Source organism: Hirundo rustica, chromosome 5 (assembly GCF_015227805.2).
Source record: "Hirundo rustica isolate bHirRus1 chromosome 5, bHirRus1.pri.v3, whole genome shotgun sequence".
In the NCBI taxonomy this organism is placed as follows: Eukaryota; Metazoa; Chordata; class Aves; order Passeriformes; family Hirundinidae; genus Hirundo; species Hirundo rustica.
The window spans coordinates 57,069,603-57,088,301 of NC_053454.1; the positions used below are offsets into that span (position 1 = coordinate 57,069,603).

The window sequence follows — 18,699 nt, forward strand, 5'->3', positions numbered from 1 at the left end:
AGATGCTGGACATCTAAATGGCTTTTCTGTTTGCATTTGTGCCAATACAACAAGAACATTTACTTTTTGGAAGAGCTGAATGGCCAAAGAACGTAGGTATAAACAATTTCAATACTGAAAGCATTGTGATAGCACGGTGGCCTAGCCTTCACCCAGTAGTGCTGTTGTATATCTACTGGTAAAATCCTGAAGAATGCTTACAGAGCTTCTAAATACGAAGTCTGACTTTGCCCATTATGTTTAGCTTAATAATTACTGAGAAAAACAGCAACACATGCAGCCAGCATTTGCTTTGAAGATATGACACGTTATTATCAAAACTATGCTGAATGCTGTTGCTAAATATAGGCTGAAATATGCCTCTCCATGCATCCAGATTTCAGAGTCCTAAAGTTCCTTGGATGTTACAGAGCAGAACAGCATTTGCTTTATCGCTAGGATTTGCTCACATATTATTTGGCAGCTGAAAAACAGTGCTATGTTCCCATCTTTTGGGGCCTTCAGGCAAAGCCTCACATTCTATGTGAGGTCTCTGCCCCCAGGAGAGAACCTCAGACAGTATCATAGGTGGAATATAAGCAGCAAATGCAGTGAGACTTTTCTTACCCTTTCCGTCTCTCTCCTGTGTTTTTATGCTGCTTGAACTTCTATCCTTCAAATTGTCTCTCACTCCCCTACTAAAAACCATTCAGATAATGCAATTCTCCAGTTTCTTACAATAATAAGAAAAGGAGATCTGAAATATCATGCAGAAATCACTTTAAGGCCTTTCTTAAGTACCTTCAGAGATTTAGTGACTAAAGCCAGAAACTTGCTTAAGAAATAACCTTCAATGAAGAAGATTACTTTTATATTTACACAGAAGATGAGCATCATTTTGATAAGCCACGGAACTCGCTCCTCTCTCCAAACAGTGACAGAGCTCACAAAGGCCACAGTTTAATCCAGGTTATGCTGCAAACGTGAATGACTATCATGGTAAGACTTGGCAAAGGAATACAAACGGTTTGGATTGAAAGAAGCGCCTCTAGCCCTTTATCAATCTCTGGCTAAAGCTATCCTATTGAAGGTTGTTTTGTTTTGGTTTTTTTTAATTCTTTTAACCATTTCTTTTGCAAGATGCAGACTGCTAGCAACTTCTGGCACTTGCTGAGCAAGTTTTAACATCCATTAGCATGCAGACAACAGTAAGGACATGGAGACCAATCTAAGCAGAAATCTAAAGCTTTTTTCCTTCAAGCTGCTTGTGGTTTTCTGTGTTCTCCCCCAGCCCCACAATATTTAAGTACATAGCTCATGTGAATGTACTGTTCCTTTTGCAACCAGACAAAGCAAATATCTGCTCTAATAGGTGACACTTCAGCACTGAGAGCCAAAGGAGAAAGGCAGAATTGTTTGAAAGAGTAATGTCATCATGGCATATTCCCATTTGCATCCCTCTTTTTTGAAACTAGCTATTTTTAATGCCTACAATTAGACAGATCAACATTTCTGGTTTTAATTTAATGCAGAGAGTATGATAATTACTGTTATTCTGTTCTGAATTATAACCCTAAATTTCCATATAAAGTGGTCACGGTAAAACAGCATGAATTTGTTTTCGATTATCGGAGTATAGAATTTGTTGTAGGTTCGTTCATTTTACATAAGCACTGTCAAATTTGCTCTGTGTCACCATACATCCTTTTTTTCCCCCTCTCTCAGCAGAAAAGGAAATAAATCTTATAGCTCATTTAAAGTGCTGTAGACTTTTTTGTGGACATTTATTAAAATTAGCAGCTCAGGAAGATCTTTGCATGGTAGTAGGATTTTTATTTTTCCATGGCATATTTTATCCATAGGAAGGACAAAAGTGACAGCAGTGATTGGCTGAAATGACATGCCATAAAAAAAAGCAACTTACGTATTGAATTGTAATTTTTAAGAGTCTTTTGACAACTCTCTGGAATTAATGTGTATTTTAAACAAAATGAAATATTGTACAGAATGTGCTACTGAAAAATAAAGATAAGTTCTATATACATAGTGAGGGAAGGAGAGCACAGCCAGAATAGATGGCTGAAAGGATCATAGTCAAATAAGAGCATTGGTAGAGCAGCAAGTCACTAATAAGACTAATTTGTATTGCTTGCGTGTTTACAGAAAAATAAAGTCAGATAGCATCAAAACAGGATGTACATTTTAGAAAGTCATTCTTGATTGGAAGAGGTAAAGCCACAGTTTTGGTGACTGGAAAAAAGGATTATTAGTGTCATCGTGTCATGCATTTGTGAATGTTAATGGAACATAGTCTGTTCTCTGTGGGGCATCATCTGAGCCAATTTTATTGGGCTGCCCGCCGAAAGAGAGTTGTAAAATTTGCCTTTATCACAGAAGTGGCGTGGAAAGGTGGGTAAAGCTTCAGAGCAACAGAAAGGAGGAGGAAAAGATACAAAGGTCATCAAGCCTATTCTCCCCTATTAATGAAGGATTTTAATGGTCAGTAAATTTCTGAACACTTACTGCTTTCTCATTCACTGGAAGGAAGCTTTCTGGCTTTCCTGGAAGGGTAATTCTGCAGCACAATAGACCTCAAACCAATGCAGCAGAAAACCTGTCAGGGAAAGACAGTCTGTAGTGGAAGAATGCTGAAGAGGAAAAGTGTAGGAGAGCAGATATGCCAAATAAATAAATAAAAGACCAGAAAGTGGAGGCGTGCCAGGGAACTGAGAAGGAGCATGCTTATTTTTTACCTTCCCATAGTGGCCTCCGCTGGTGAACCACTCACTGAGTTGCTGGTGGAATGTAAAGCTTCCTTGAAAATAAATCCAGCTGGGGACAGAGGTGGAATCACCACCTGTGTTCCCAGAGGATAAATGCTGCTTACAGCTCAAGAGGCCTCTGTGGTGCAGGAAAGTGTGTAATTCACACCTTCCTGAGCCAGCTTTACTGAATGCAATAATCATCTGGTCTTTATTTGAATCTCCCTCTTCCGGGACTGATTTCCACTGTCTTCTGTTATTCCAATTCTCCTAAAGCAGTGCAGTACATAAAGTTTCTCAGTCCAGATGCAGACCTCACATGGGCTCATGGCCACCTCCTTGCAAGCACACTCGCAGCCGTGTGTCACTCTGCCCAAAACCTCTCAATTACTGGCTGGCTCTGGGCAGTCTCAAAGCTTTCAGCTGCTCCCAACCAATAACTGGGAGAGTTGCACAAGCAGGATTCCTGTTGTACCAGAAGAGTGTGAAGGAGGCAAGCTGTGGGTTTGTGTTGGGTTGGCATCTGCATTTATAAGTTTCATGTACTTTCCTTAGGAGGACGGGAAGAAAGAATTGTATTATCATTTGGATTAAACTAAAGACTTGCCCAGCAGAACAGCAAAATCTGGAGTTGAGGAATTAAAAAAAAATAAGTACAGAGGACTAGGACTAGAAGTGAAAGGTCCTGCATTTAGTGACTGGTATCTTCAAAGGACTGTGAAGGTAAGGAAAAGAAAAAAAATTATCCCCCCCATGTCAAAGTTTTATCTTTGCTGCAACAGAAGAAGAAAAAAAGAATTAGGCTTTAAGTTCTAGTGCTATCAAACATCAGAACACAAAACTTTGTGATGGATGCACTTTGGCCATTTTCAGCTAAATCCTGCCCTGCACCTAACTGAATAAAAAGCATCTCTAACTTCAGTAGAATTTGTGCGCAAATTCCAAGCCAGAGTACAGCCCTTAAAGTATTTCTCATGTATAAATTTAATTGTAAAGCGTTCCTGTTACCTCAAGTTTATTTTAAAGTCAAGTATTAAAATAGTGCATTTGTTGAAACCAGTAAAAACTAATGAAAATGTTTTTTAAAAAATCCTTAGATAACTGCAAAGCCCTTTATAAACAAGGAAAAAAGTGAAGCTCTGCAACACAAGAGGAAAAAGGAAATGCTTTGGAGATAGGGTCTAGTATGTAGACCATACTGAGCCATGACATCAGTGTAATTATTTTCCCCTGAGGTAAATGTCTTATGTTACAAATCCTTCCCTTGCCAGAGGCCTCAGGCCCCACAGATAGCAAAGCACTGGAGTCCTCAACACCCAAGAGGTCTCATAGGAGCTCTGCTCCTGCAGCCTGCCTGCAGCCCAGACAACCTCTGCTCCTTTCTTTTCTGTGTTTGCTGTATTTCCACCAGTCAGGGGCAATTCCCTCTTGGGGAGCTCAGAATAGGTGGTGCAGCTTGAAGGGCAGGGTGTACCTCTGCAACAGACCTTGGCAGGCTTCTGCTTCTGCTGGAGTCACGTTTCTGTCCTGTGCCGGGGCCAAATTTCCAAAACATGGCAATTAAGCAAACACTTCCCACTGAGAAGAATACCTGACATTGATCTTCAGCCCTCCTGAATCTCATTCTGAAGAGTTCAGATGGTGCTGCCTGATAAGAGATTGTACCCTTCACCCATGTTTTTTACAAATAAAACTCCTTAAGATTACTTGCTAAGGCATATTGGTTATGCTATTTATTACATAGGAAATAAACTAAATTAAAGGTGATTATATTACTTCAACAACTTATGCAGCATTTGTGCTGTAAGAATAGATGGAAAAAAAGATATAAAGATGTTGGAGTTAAAATATTAAGTCAGTGTTGAATTTGCATATTTTAGGCACAGCCCCTTTATAAAAGGTTGTTACTCCATTCTAACATGAGAGTGAGTTTGTCCAGACAAAAAAGTCAAGTATAAATACCATTCTATACCATATATATATAAAAATACCATTCTATACCATATATATATACACATCATAATAGTACTGTTAAGTATAAATACTGTTATTTTATAAGTATTATATAAAAGAGTGCATTTCAAAACCAATTTTAAAGGAAAACTTGGAATATGCTGCCTACATTGTTTACTATTAAGCCACACAGAGCAATGGAAATAAATGGTCATGTCTGGTTTTGCTTACTAGCATTAATTACTACTAAGGATATGTAATTAAGGGTCATACTTACAATATGATCTATTTAAATTAAATAATTTAAAATACCAGTTAAACTGTTCCTGTGTATTTCTCTGTATTTACTATATGTAATAACACATATATTGACATAATTAAACGGCAGAAGGTCTTAAAAACAAGTGCAGCGTATGTTTTACAGAAAAAGTATAATATCTTAATAATATAATAAAACATTTGTCTATAATATCAGAGGTATACCAGAATACATTTGAAAGCACCCAAATTGGAAGCAGAGCCCACTTCTAATTAGTGCTTACATGAAAATAGCAACATTCCATAAAAATCCAGTATTCACATGCCTCACTTCCACTATTCAGGTGCAGGTTACTTCTAGTGTTAGGTCAAAATACAAAATGCATCATTTTGTGCTGTTGTTTAAGATTTTTACAAGTGTAAATATCTTGTAGCAGAAATTACAACACAAAAAGAAGTATCCGAAATATCCTTCAGTTGAGAACACATACTTCTGCAATATACTTTCAGAACTGACATAATGTACCTAAACAGCCCTTTAAAAATTAAAAAAACAAGGAAACACTTTGTTTTAATGTTTACTTGGCTTTGTACTGACTTTATGGAATTCTGATTAAATTATTTTCATGACTGTGTTCTTACACTAGACCAAACTGGGGTTTAAAGGTCCAAGGTTCCTGACCCAAGGAAATCAGTTTTGAAAGAAGTGTGGAAGGTGTCACAGCCATGAACAGGAGAGGGGAGCGTTCAAGCTACAGAGCAGCACAGGCAGACATCGAGAGTGGGAGCTGCCAGACTTAGTTACAACACAAATTTCTCATTGGCCCCAGTCCACAGTATGTTTAAGTAATTAATACTCATTTCAGCCAACCATCATTCTTTGTCTTCAACAGACATCCCAATGGAATACAAAGATTTGTCTCATTCTTCTTACCCTTCCTTATACAACTGACAAACATTAATGGTTATTCCATCAAATAGTGCTGAGCAGAATCTCATGCAAGCTGCTTTGTCATCTACAGTTTGTTGGTGTTGGTTTCATCTAAAGGGAAACTTTCAAAAAAAATATTCAATAACCTTTTGAGCTGCCAAGAAGAAGATACAGATGTTTGACACATTCTATCCACAGGAAAGACTGTGAAACCTGGGATACTGGTTTCACATCAAAAGTCCATTGACAAAAAAATGAAAGTGAGGAATATTCTATTGAAAGTCTGAGATTTTGTACATAATTATTCTGTTTGATAGCACTAAAATAGCTACTCCTAAGGGATTTTGCTGGATATCTCTCCATTTACCACACAGCGTTATAAGACAACACTACAGAAAACTATATACTTTCTAGCACATGGAGGGCACTTCAAAAGATATGGAAATTGTGGCAGGGATTTGGTTGGGAAGAACAGGTTTGCCAGTTAGTGATGAAGTTGAAAATACACATGAAGAATCAGTTTCCAAAACCAGGAAAACTAAATATGGGAAAACTCTGGATTTCTAGTTGAACATGAGCCAACTACTGGCTTGATCCTGCACTGATTTCAGTATCTTGGAGGGATATTCACAAAGTTTTAATTAACTGCATGAGTAAATAGACTTTTTAGAACAAAATGTGTCTGACTTTGAAAAACAGCAGTGTGAAAACAGCACTTTTCAAGAAGCAATAGAAAAAATCCATGAAGTGATACTCTGCTCTCTAACAATCATGCAAGACAGCAATGAGTAAAAGTCACAGCCTGATCCTACAAATGCAACTTGCCATAGTTACTACCTTGCAGGTCCCGTGTTTCATTCATTTTTCAAATTCTTGCTTCATGTGTCCTTCATTAAAAGCTCTTAATTTAATTTTCACCTGTTTATGCTTTCAACAGCTTCACTTTCACAATGAGACGACTGCCATGGCATCAAGCACTACATAAAATCTTCAAGCTCAGTAACAAAAAGATCTTTTCTTACTAATACTTTCAATAACTCACCTTGCATGGCAGACCTAGTGTGACTCACTGACATTCCTGGGCCCTTAAATGAGTTGAACTCATCTCTCAGGAGAAGAAATAGGACTGTCTTTGTCTGGGCACAACAGATAGAATCATTCATCAGGAATCTTTGAAATATGCCTTTCTGTTCCCAAAGCAACTGATTTGCCTCCCTTTGCTTCAGACTTTATCAGAGCAACTTGGTCAAAACTCTTAGAAACTCAAACAATAATATCTACAATCAGTTCAGACTCAGCTGCAGAATTATTTTTGGCTCATAAGGGAGAAAGAGCTGGATTGGCAGTCCCTTCATCCATGATGACTGCAACTGATTTGGCAGCTCTGACTAGACTTTCAAAACTAACCTCTCTGATAACCCCCTGAAACTAAATTTTTCCAGCAAACAAACTAGCAAATTTTGTCTGCCTCTAAATTAGCAGGATCCAGATTTCATTGTACAAATCTGTTTGTATGGAAATCTCTTGACCTATTTACATCTCCGTTTCTGACTCAGGTTTCTCTTTGGTGGTTGTGATTAAAAAGGAAGTACGGCAATCACGTTGAATTAAAATAAATTAAAGCTGTGCACTTTCCCAATTAGGCCCTTTGTGGGATGACTTTCAACAGGAAGAAGTGCCCATCCATCACTCTGAAGTGCAAATACATTCTAAAAGCTTCATTCTCTCTTATACTTTCAAATTTCATAATTAGTTATCTTGGGTGTGGTTAGAGTTGCAAAACGTTGTCTCCTTATGGGTGCAAAGCTGGAGCAGTTGAATCTACAGCAGAGTCACTGGTTCTAGTTTTGGAGGTCTGTCCTGAGTCAAACCCCAAAACATCTGTCACCTTGATATTAATTGAAATTTTAATTGAATATTAATTGAATTTGAATTGTTTGCTGTGTTTATTTCTGTGCCTCAGCTTCGCACCCTGTATTGCCTCAGCAACAAATGAATCTAAGTTTTATTCTTCATTTATACAAATACAGATTTAGGCATAGTAATAGTACCTACATTTTTTAGAAGCTTTTTAGTAGCCAAAAAGAAAATAGCCTTCAATTTAAGTTCACAGGGTATTTGCATTGTCACAGTACATTACATGGATTGGATGCTTAACGTATAACTGTACTAATCTTCATGGCAAACATAATAACAAAAGAAAGTTATTCTGAGATTTTTCTATTTTTATTTTTTAAAAAAATAACAAAAAACCTTTCCAGTGAGGGACCACATGTAAAACTATGGTTTCTCTGCACACAGACCAAGGCTGCTTATTACCTACAGTACACCAGCTATGATGAACAGACCACCATAGTTGTGACAACTGATGTTGCTGCCTCCAGGGTAAAACAAAGGTTTACATATTACACAAGCAATTTAACTGTTTTCTAAACATATTGCCAAGACAGTGGGAGTTGGCAGCCAGCACTATGTTTTAGGTTTTGGATACTTGGATTAGAAGTGACTGCTGATTATAGACCTTTTTATTCGTCTTCTACGAATTACAAGCAACCTAGTAACCCAGCAAAGAATCCTTCACAGCACTTAAACTTGTCTTCATGGCTTCCCAAAGATTACATACACAAATCACTCCACAAAAGTGGCGTAACAGTCTTGTGCATAGATAACTACAGAAGGCAATTGTCTTGTTCTAACTCTTAAAGACTTCCCCAAAGTGAAATGTTTTATAATCCTTTTTGTGCAGTAGTCAGGAAAGAAAGAAAAGAGTTTGGGCAAAGATTATCCACAAGAAAGAAACTTTTTTTTTTTTTTTTTTTTTTTTGGGTTCCAGCTGAAACACAATAAAGAACATAATTAACTTCACAATTCTTTGTGTTTTTCATTTGACTGCAGGGAGGAGATGAAAGAGGACTGTTAAGCCTTGCATTCCACCCCAATTACAAGAAAAATGGAAAGCTGTATGTGTCTTATACCACCAACCAAGAACGGTGGGCTATTGGACCTCATGACCACATCCTTAGGGTTGTAGAGTACACAGTATCCAGGTACCAGTAGAAGTCTAAAATTAACAAACTCTGTATTTCTCAGCAACCTCTGCACTTTAGTATTTCTGATTTCTAAAATGAATATGAGGTTTACAATGTATAAACTTGGGCACCTGCAGAAAAACTATTGCGAATTTTATTTCAAATGATAGTTTTGGAATGACAGTAAATTCACTGGTTGTGTTTTTTTTTTTCTTGTAAGACTTTTTTTTCAGTTATTCTGTAATTTTTCAATTACAATTACTTCCTACTTATTGTGTATACGCAGCAAAGTAATTGTTTGCGAATGCTAGAAATTTGAAATTTCTCAGAAATAACTGTTAGGCATTTTCCCACCAAGTTACAACATCCACATCTCAAAGTATTATTTGAACGAGTCAAGTGTATTTTCAGAAAGAAGAAGAACGATAGTGAACTGTGAAAACTGTGTTCATATCTTTAACTTGCAGGAAAAATCCACACCAAGTTGACATGAGGACAGCAAGAGTGTTTTTAGAAGTAGCAGAACTACATCGAAAACATCTAGGAGGACAGCTGCTGTTTGGCCCAGATGGTTTCCTATACATTTTTCTCGGAGATGGCATGATCACTCTAGATGACATGGAGGAGATGGATGGTTTAAGGTACAAAAGCTACCAGTGGATAGACTTCTATTATTGTGCTCAAAGGCCTCTTTGGCTCAGCAGAATTGCAGGTGCTCCTGTGGTTTTTAAAGTATTTTTTAAGTATAAGGATATACTCAAAACCCAGACCAGAGGGCAATTGTAGTACTTGGTTTTAAATTAATGGAATGGAATTAATTTTAACATCACATCTTTTCATGCTTATGAAGAGAATTTTGGTGATCTTCTTCTACTTCTCCTTTCCTCCATCACAATCACAAATATAAGTTAAAACATTTTAGTTTCTCCTGTTTCATATAACGAGAAAATTCTGATCCTCACAAAAAAGCATCAACATCTCCATTCAAACAATACGTTTTTTTTCTCACTTGCTTTCTATATAATTAGTTTTTAGATTGTATTGTGACTAGAAATCATTGAATTCAAGAGAAGGATCCAAAGTGTGAGCAAAAAGCACTTTGTAATTACAAGGTGATTATATCCATAGTTACTCTAGATGACACACAGCATAAAAGAGTTAGTAACCTTATATTTGAGGCCCTAATCTTGGTGTTTGGAAAGTCGTTCTTATGATCAAGTTGCTTCCCAACAACATGGTCAGGGGCATTTTAGTCTGCACTTAACAAGGCACGATATTTGCCAAACTGAATCTTTGACAGCTCTGCTAGTCTTCTTCGGACTTGCATCCACCATGAAATCAATCTCTATGTGATTAATCAGTAAAGTGGGTCGTTTATTTTGCTGGTTCACTCTAGTACTATATGGATTAAATCTCCCAGTAAAATACTTTCAAAAACCCAATTATTTTACCCTCCAACTCTCTCAGTGATTTTACAGGTTCTGTATTGCGCCTCGATGTCAATACTGACCTGTGCAATGTCCCTTATTCCATCCCACGGAGCAACCCACACTTCAATAGCACAAACCAACCTCCTGAGATTTTTGCACATGGACTTCACAATCCAGGCCGGTAAGTAAGTCTCAATTAAACTGAAATTACTCTGGAGCAGACACTGTTTTCAACCAGGCAGCAATATTTCAATAGTAAAAGCACTCGTGAACTTTTTGAGTCTTTCACTCCTCCATCTCCACACATATGTCACAGTTAGAAATAAATGTACATTGGCAAAGGGGAAAGAGAAGGGCATGCACAACTACTACAAGTCAAGACCAAAATGACAGAATCAAAGTATAGGATTTTTACTTTTAATTAGTAATAAAATTACTACCTTTGTGAAAGAAAAGAGCTTAAAGCAGAGAAGTGGTAAAGTGCAGCTGAGATGGGAATCTTGACTGGGGAAAAAAAGGCACGTGGAAAACAAATGAGAACATCTGGTGATATCTAAACAATAGCAAGGAGGAGAACAATGCTTTAACTAAACAACACATAATTCAGCAAATTAGGTGGGTGGTAGTACTGAAGTGACATTTAAAGTCATGCTTTGAAAAAAATCAGAAAGTCAAGTTGTTCAGATAAGGACTGGATTCTTGGACTTTTTAATACTCCAAAATTCTTACACCATATAAGTTCATTTAGCTTAAGGCACTATACTTTTCAGGTGCTATGGTGCAGACTACATGATATCACTATGGAAATATAGGTTTTTATTCACATGATATAGAAATGGTGTAGAAATGGGAAAGTTGTATTATCTCCTGTGTACAAATCTAACACATTTCTCAGGTATTTTGGCTCAGCATGAAATAGGACCCCCAAATAAGTAGGCACCACAAAGAAGCAATAACACTTTAAAATTTAATGCTTCGTATTGATAATTATATGTTAGGAACTCACCTTTCTCATGGATTTTCTCTTTTTGTTGTTGTTGTTTTAAAGGTGTGCTGTGGACCGGCACCCAACAGATGTAAACATCAATTTAACTATACTTTGTTCAGATTCAAATGGAAAGAACAGATCTTCGGCAAGGATCTTACAAATAATAAAGGGCAAAGACTATGGTAAGTTCTATCCAGGGTAAAGCTGCTGGCAACAGTCAGGTCCATGGAATAATAAGCAGAAAGAAGAGAATACGTAAAGGCCTGTATGGCCATGATAAGAAACTTACAGCATAGATAGGATAGACATCTGAGAAAGAAGTGAAAAGTTCTGTCTTTACAAGAGAAAACTTCCATGTAGAAGCGGATGAAAGACGCAGGCCAAAACCAAATTGAAATGACTCAACTTTGTTCTTGTTGGTGTAGAATATCATGTAAATGAGATTTAACAAATTTGACAGTTGCTAGTCTGTCAAAGATCTCACTGTTGCTGTATATTTTGGCTCATAAAGAGAATATTTTGGAATATCAGGAAATGATGAAAATGTATTCTTAGTCTCTCACAAATAACCTTTTAAGACAGAGAATGGAAACCTCATGTAATGTGCCTCTTATAATGGAAAAAGTGAGATAGACAACAACAGACCACAACCAAACAGGGAAATGACTGAGCTCTGTTTAAATGTTACTAAAAATAAAAAACTTAGGAAAAGGCACTATGCTACTAGTTCATAATGAATGACTAGTTTAGATTAGATTACAAAGAGATAAATACACTCAATTAGGGACTTTAAAATATTGAAGTGCTTCATGCTCTCTCTGAATCAGTATGAATGCCAGTCACAATTTGTTTGATGTTTAACTGATACTCACCAAGGTCCCTTGCTAGTTCAGGCAAGCCAGGTAACACTTCCTCTGAGCTATCACCTGCCTTGACTGCCCATTTAGTAGCTTGTAAATGCCTGATGGTAACATGTGATAAATGCCAAAATGTGTAAAGGCATTGAGAACTGGCCTGTCTCCTGGAATGTAGCATTTCCCTTTCTAACTCACATCCCTAGGTTCTCCCACCTGTACTTCTCTTAAAAGCAACGCAGCTGCGCTGGCTGGCACAACAGTACACAATAGCATAATGCAATTGTACTTCTTCAGTTATTGCATGGATTTTCTGTGTCCATTTTATAAAAGCCAAACCAAAGAATAATATTTGGTTAACCACTGCTCCAATGGAATTTTGACTGCATCCTTACTGCAGAGTAAACTAAGCAATATTGTGTCTCTCCAGAGAAGCTTGCCAATATTAATACTAGGCTGTGGGTCAATGGCTTCAATAAAAAGAGTTCGCCATCCTTTTCTCCCCCATAAAATTTCAGCTGTAACTCATGTAGAACAGTCTGGGAAATGCATTTATCAAAGACTTGCAGATAGCCCTCTGACTAAAAAAAAAAAAAAAAAAAAAAAAAAAAAAAAAAAATCCCATTAAAAAAAAAATCCCATTAAAAAATAGTCTACTGCCTGTGGCTTTTTCTAAAATTATGCAGCTAGCATGTCAAATGGAGCCAGCTTGTACCCTAAGCAGTATTTGATTGCATGAATAGGAACATGTACACTGAAACTTCCTTGAAGAATTGTTTGATAGGACTAAAATCTGTGATTTTGTGAAATAAAAAAGGGGAAAAAAAGTATAGGAGTTGCAACTACTACAGCAGCATGAAATAAATTACCGTGAGAAGATACAGCCGTTAATAGCAGTGTTTTATGGGATATAACACACATACCATGTTTAAAACTGTGATTTGGAAAGTTTCTCAAACCATTGAAAGGATTTCAAAACTAATTCTACTGAAAATCACTGGAATTTATGCACTTGACTCTACAGTGAATGGGAGTTATTTTGTTCCTGAAGTTCAGGAGATTCAGTCTGCAGACTGGATTGACATGCAGAAATTAAAAGCAGCAACCACACCGATTTCAATGGAAATCCAGCCTAATCTTTATGTAGTTTTATTCTCCTGGCTTCTGCACAAGGAAGAAAGCAACTATAGCCTCTCCTGTGGAAATCTCTAATGGATCATTTCACAAACAGTCTTCGTTGTAATTTTCTGATTTCTGGCAGCACACCTTGAATTCTGAGGAATCTTTCAATGGACTTAATCTCTTTTCTCGAAGCAGTAACATTTTCCTAAATGTGCATCAATGTGAAAAGCCATATGATCTAATGCTACGGTAGTTGCTTTTCAGAGAGCGAGCCCTCACTTCTAGAATTCAAGCCATTCAGCAGCGGGTCCCTGGTCGGTGGGTTTGTGTATCGGGGCTGCCAGTCGGAGCGGCTCTACGGAAGTTATGTGTTTGGAGACCGCAATGGGTAGGTTTCGTGCAGCTCGCGCTTACACACAGCCGCGCGGGAAGTGCGCTTTGTCCCTCGGCTGCCTGGATAGAGCCACACCGACGGGCTTGTGCATGGTGTCACTTGGCCAGTTTAGCAGCATGGTAATGCAGATTAGATTCTAGATCTGGGAATACAACAGCACAGCGTTCCAATGGATGGTGACATCCTTGGAAAAAAGCACAGGACATCATAAAGATGCCTTTGGAAGGCTGACCTGAAACAGAGATTGGACAGAGCTAGAGAATAAAGTAGGTATTTATTGAAAAGCCTCCAGCATCCACCTTGGGGAGGACAGGAGCCTGACCAGGGCTACACCCAAGGTGGGCTAAGAATGATCACAAAAATGGCCCACCAGTCACGAGGTCTTACACTTTTATAAGTTTTGGGCCATTTGCATATTGGGGTTTAATTGTCCAATTACAGCTTCACGTTGGGAGGTCCCATCCTTCTTGTTCCTCCCTTCAGTCCACTGTTTTTGTGCTTTTGGACTGAAAGTTGTCCTTGGCCTCCAGCAGGAAAAGGATTTGTTTTGTCCCCCTGCTCTGTGAAGAGAGCTTACTGGCACTTAATATGAGGCTCAGAACTGCGTCCCTGGGCAGCACAGAATCTGCAAATACAAAAGCTAAAACTTAAGGCATCAGTAGGACAAGGAGCTGCACAGATGTATCTATGAAGCTACTTGCAGCTTCTAAGAAATGTTTACTTATTTATCTGGACAATGAAAACTCTCTGTTCAAAATGTAATATAACATTATTTTTTATGTGTTTTTGAATGTAGAAATTTTTTAACACTGCAACAGAGTCCTGCAACCAAACAGTGGCAAGAGAAACCCCTCTGTCTTGGCAACACTGGCTCATGTAGAGGTTTCTTTTCAGGCCCTGTCTTGGGATTTGGAGAAGATGAATTAGGTAAATACTAAAAGAATTGTTCTTAAATTATAAGGCTTATCAGTAATTCCTGCTGAAGTATTCGTAATTATAGTAAATGTTTAAAAAGAAGGCTGTCTGTCCTTTGCCAAATCTGTCTACATTGCTCTCAGCTACACCTCAGCAGCCTTGTAGGAAGAACTGAGAAGAGATTGTGCTGCTGGAAGGGGCAAAAGTCTTTATTGTGTCTCATGTGCTGTGAACCCTGTGAACACTATGACACAACGCATAAAATACTTGCTTTTATTTCCAGCATTATGGAATTAAGGGGCAAAGATATTGCGTGAGCAGACTGACCCCTCTTCTCCCTTCCTCACCAATTTAATTTTTTAATCAATTCTATATTATATGAAAAAAAACCTCTCGTCATAGATTTTTTTTTATGTTTTAGCATCAATCGGGGGAAAGTGCTTATATAAATTTTCAATTAGCAAATGCTTCTGTTGTATATTTCAGGCTTTCTTCTGAATTTTTTTTTAATCTAATTTGGCAAATACAACCAGATCACAAATGTCATGTATTTAACATCTTAGGAAAGGAGAGGTAATTTATTGCACTCTTTTCCCTAACAGGTGAAATTTACATATTATCAAGCAGTAAAAGTATGACACAGCCTCACAGTGGAAAACTCTACAAGATTGTCGACCCAAAAAGGTGAGTATTGCACTTCTCTTTGGGATCAGCCTCTCCTTCAACAGGTTAAAAACCAGAAGGTAACTGCAGTTCTCTTCATGTGGCTGAATTATGCAATACTGACATGCAATAAAAAGAAAAATTCTCGATGCAGGGAGCTCCCTAAAAGCAAATGTTCCAGCAGCAGCAAGCAGAATAGATTCACTGTCTCATAGGAAGTGAACGTCAGAACAACAGTGGGGTAACCAGCACTAACTTCTGGGAATTTTTAATTTTGACACTGTGCTGAAAGCTGTCCACTTTCCCACCTGGATGTATTCCGAGCATGTTTTCATAGAGAAGCAGACCTACTTAATGTGGAACCATATGGACTGGTAAAAGATGCTCCTGGTAGTTCTGAAGCCAAATGATTTGTAAGTACCACAAAAAGTTATGCAGCATCAGTGGAAGGCAGATGCTGGAATTCTCCCCAGTGCTGCTGCTTCCTCACCTGCTACTGTGGTGGGACAGTGCACAACAGGAGCTGTTCCAAAGATCAGCACTGTGTGACAATACCTGTTTTGTGTACTAAAAAGCAATCACAGTCCTAGCCAGTGTCAGTATGACCATAATTAAGCTCAAAGGGCTTAAGTTCAGTCTTTCCCCAACATTTCTTGTGTTGTACAGGAGACACCACCGATGGACAATAATAGATAGAACTCAGTTCTCAGTGGGTGTGAGTTGTCACTGCTTACTAATATACAATATCCTTCCGTATTCCTTCCATTACCTGTCTCTCCCTTGGCAGGCTTGGAGAACCAAGAAAGGAAATCCTCTGTCCTTGGACTCTGTGCCAGAAATACACAAAATTCTTTAACAGTTCTTAAAGAACTGTATCCAAAGGACTTATAAATCCCACTCAGGTGATTTATAAGACACTGAATTAATAGGATTGTTCTAATTATTTAGACTAATTTACCAGTTGTAAAATGAGGATAAATGAAAATTATCAAACCAAAGTTCCTCAAGACATGATCTTTGCAGAGCAGCTGGAGGTATGAAAACATTAAGGAATCTGGAAGCACTGCAAAAAGCCATCTCCCAACATGACCTCGGGGCCCCAGCAGCAATAAGAGCTGATGACAAGCAGATAGATACTCACTTTAGCTGGGAGAATACCATGTTCTTCAAGGTGGATCTTGCTGCTCTATCAGACCAAGTTCTGACATGTAAAAGTAGCACATCCATCCTGCAAAAGTATCAGAAATCAACACAAAATGAGACAGCCAACAGAAGTAAAGTTTGTTGTATAATTACTTTGACCCCATCATACCCTACAAAAGCAGCTGCCTATTTGTTCAGCATCTACTTCAGCATGTTCCTCCATGAGTATCAGATACGGTCAGACTTCCATTTTTGGCTTTGCTGTTAAGGGAGGAATTTTTTTTCTTGTCAAACTCAAATTCTAAACATTGTTAGTAGGATAACAGGGTAATACAACAAGAAAATTGTGGCATTGGATGCACACTGTACTATAAGTGACAGCAGAGTTTCAGTGTTTTATAATTGTACTATCCCAAAAATACAGCAAATAATTTGGAAGCAGATGTTACTGCAGGTTGGTGCAGTCTGTCAGTCAAGGTTATTATGTATGTTTTATTTATGCTTTCTGGTATTGAAAACATTTTTTTAGAACAAAACTTGCCATTCTTCCTGGGATTGTTTAGTCTGTTGGTGTATGGTTTTAAGTGAATTTTACACCCTAAATCCACTATTAGTATCTAATTACATGGGGCTGCCTTGCTTGACCTCAGCTTTTTGTTCTTGTTACCTCTTCCAGTAGGGTGGTCTTCAGCTGACATACCTGAAAGGCCAGACCTCCCATTGCTGCACTCACGGTTGGCTGTTTTCATGCATGGAAAAGGGTCAAGACTGTGTTTGGTTACTGGTGAAAGTAACCAGAAAACTCTAAAATACTTTTGTAAATTGGCACACAGTTGAAATTAAACAGAGTGTGGCAAAGGGATATAGTTTTTGGTAACACTTCTCAGAAATATGGGTTAATTTTCATTCAGGCAAAGTTTCGAGTCTTCTTGTCTTTCAGTCTCATACCATTGCAGCTTTTAAGAGAAGGATAATGAGTGACATCCACAACAGAGCATTGCAGCTCTATTTACCATTCCATGTAAAGTTCATACCAACCATGTAAAATACTTAAAAATTTCATGGCTTTGGCAAATGTTCATGTAAAGTTTTAGTAAGAAAACATTGTCATTTACAAGATAATATTCTTTTCCCTGTTAATATTTTGTTGCTTCTCCTTGTGGTGTGCACTATACCAATACAACAAATATTCACATAAAAGCTACCACACTAAGCTTTTTAGAACATAAAGTAAGGATTCTACAGGTGGGCCAAGAGTAGCAGGTAAAAATAAAACAATGAAAATATTGATTTGTTGTGTCTCAGAAATTCATTACTTAGTAAAAACTCCTGTAAGAGGTGGCCCCTGGCAGACCTGTTAATTTGCAAAGAGAATCTTCCATGCCTGGGGCAGTGTAGAAGAACAGAATTATCATTTCTTATGGTAACTCCATGCTGGAAATTAACAATTCCTTGCAAACCCAACCTTCTTCTGCTACTGGTCATTTGTAAGCTGCTGCAAGCTTACAAAATTATTCTTTTATTTTAAAAAATAAACATTGCATGAAGGTTCAGGATTTGATTTATTTTGATCTTTTTAGAATCATAGAAACATTAAGGCTGGAAAAGACCTCCAAGATCAGCAAGTCCAACCTTTGAGAGGTCGCCACCTTGTCAACTAAACCAGAGCACTGAGTGCCCTGTCCAGGTGTTTCTTGAACACCTCCAGGGATGGTGATTCCACCATTTCCTTGGGCACTCCATTCCAATGCTTAAAAACCCTTTCAGTGAAAAAGTACTTCCTGATGTCCAACCTGAACTTCCCCTGGCACAGCTTGAGGCCCCGTCCTTTTCTCTTGTAGAAAAGTACTGCATAATCAAACATAACCATGACTCCTATTTTTCTTGTCTCAAATGTAGCTTAAGACAGAAATCTCGTATTTGGGTATAGAAAAAAAAAAAAAATCTAATTAAGTGGGCAGGTTGAAACATTAGAAGAGCAGGAGCTGAGGGTAATCCAGAGAACCCTTTGCATTAGCCTTCAATGTGCAGCAATGGGAAGGTCCCATCCTAAAACAGTCCTTCAAGTGTAACAGAAATGAGGTGTTAAACTGAGGTGATATATGACAAACTGATGAACATGATCAACATGGAAGTTCTGAATCCCAAAATTATCAAAGCAGTTTGAAATACAGAATTCTAGGTACCACAGTAAAACTTTTGTTCAGTTCTTCCAAACGCTTCATATCAATAACTAGATAGACTCCCACTGAGAGCACGGAGAAATAATCCTTCTCTT

The 18,699-nt window shown here is 37.9% G+C and overlaps 1 protein-coding gene across 1 annotated transcript in view; it reads left to right on the forward strand.

Annotated features, from left to right (window-relative positions):
* Window positions 1-18,699, forward strand: part of HHIP (hedgehog interacting protein) — a 70,821-nt gene that overhangs the window by 40,116 nt on the left and 12,006 nt on the right. The window contains exons 5-11 of the mRNA XM_040065726.2: window positions 8,779-8,930; window positions 9,380-9,553; window positions 10,380-10,523; window positions 11,391-11,512; window positions 13,571-13,694; window positions 14,497-14,627; window positions 15,218-15,299. Coding sequence (XP_039921660.1) covers window positions 8,779-8,930; window positions 9,380-9,553; window positions 10,380-10,523; window positions 11,391-11,512; window positions 13,571-13,694; window positions 14,497-14,627; window positions 15,218-15,299 — 929 coding nt within the window. The remainder of the gene's footprint in view (window positions 1-8,778; window positions 8,931-9,379; window positions 9,554-10,379; window positions 10,524-11,390; window positions 11,513-13,570; window positions 13,695-14,496; window positions 14,628-15,217; window positions 15,300-18,699) is intronic.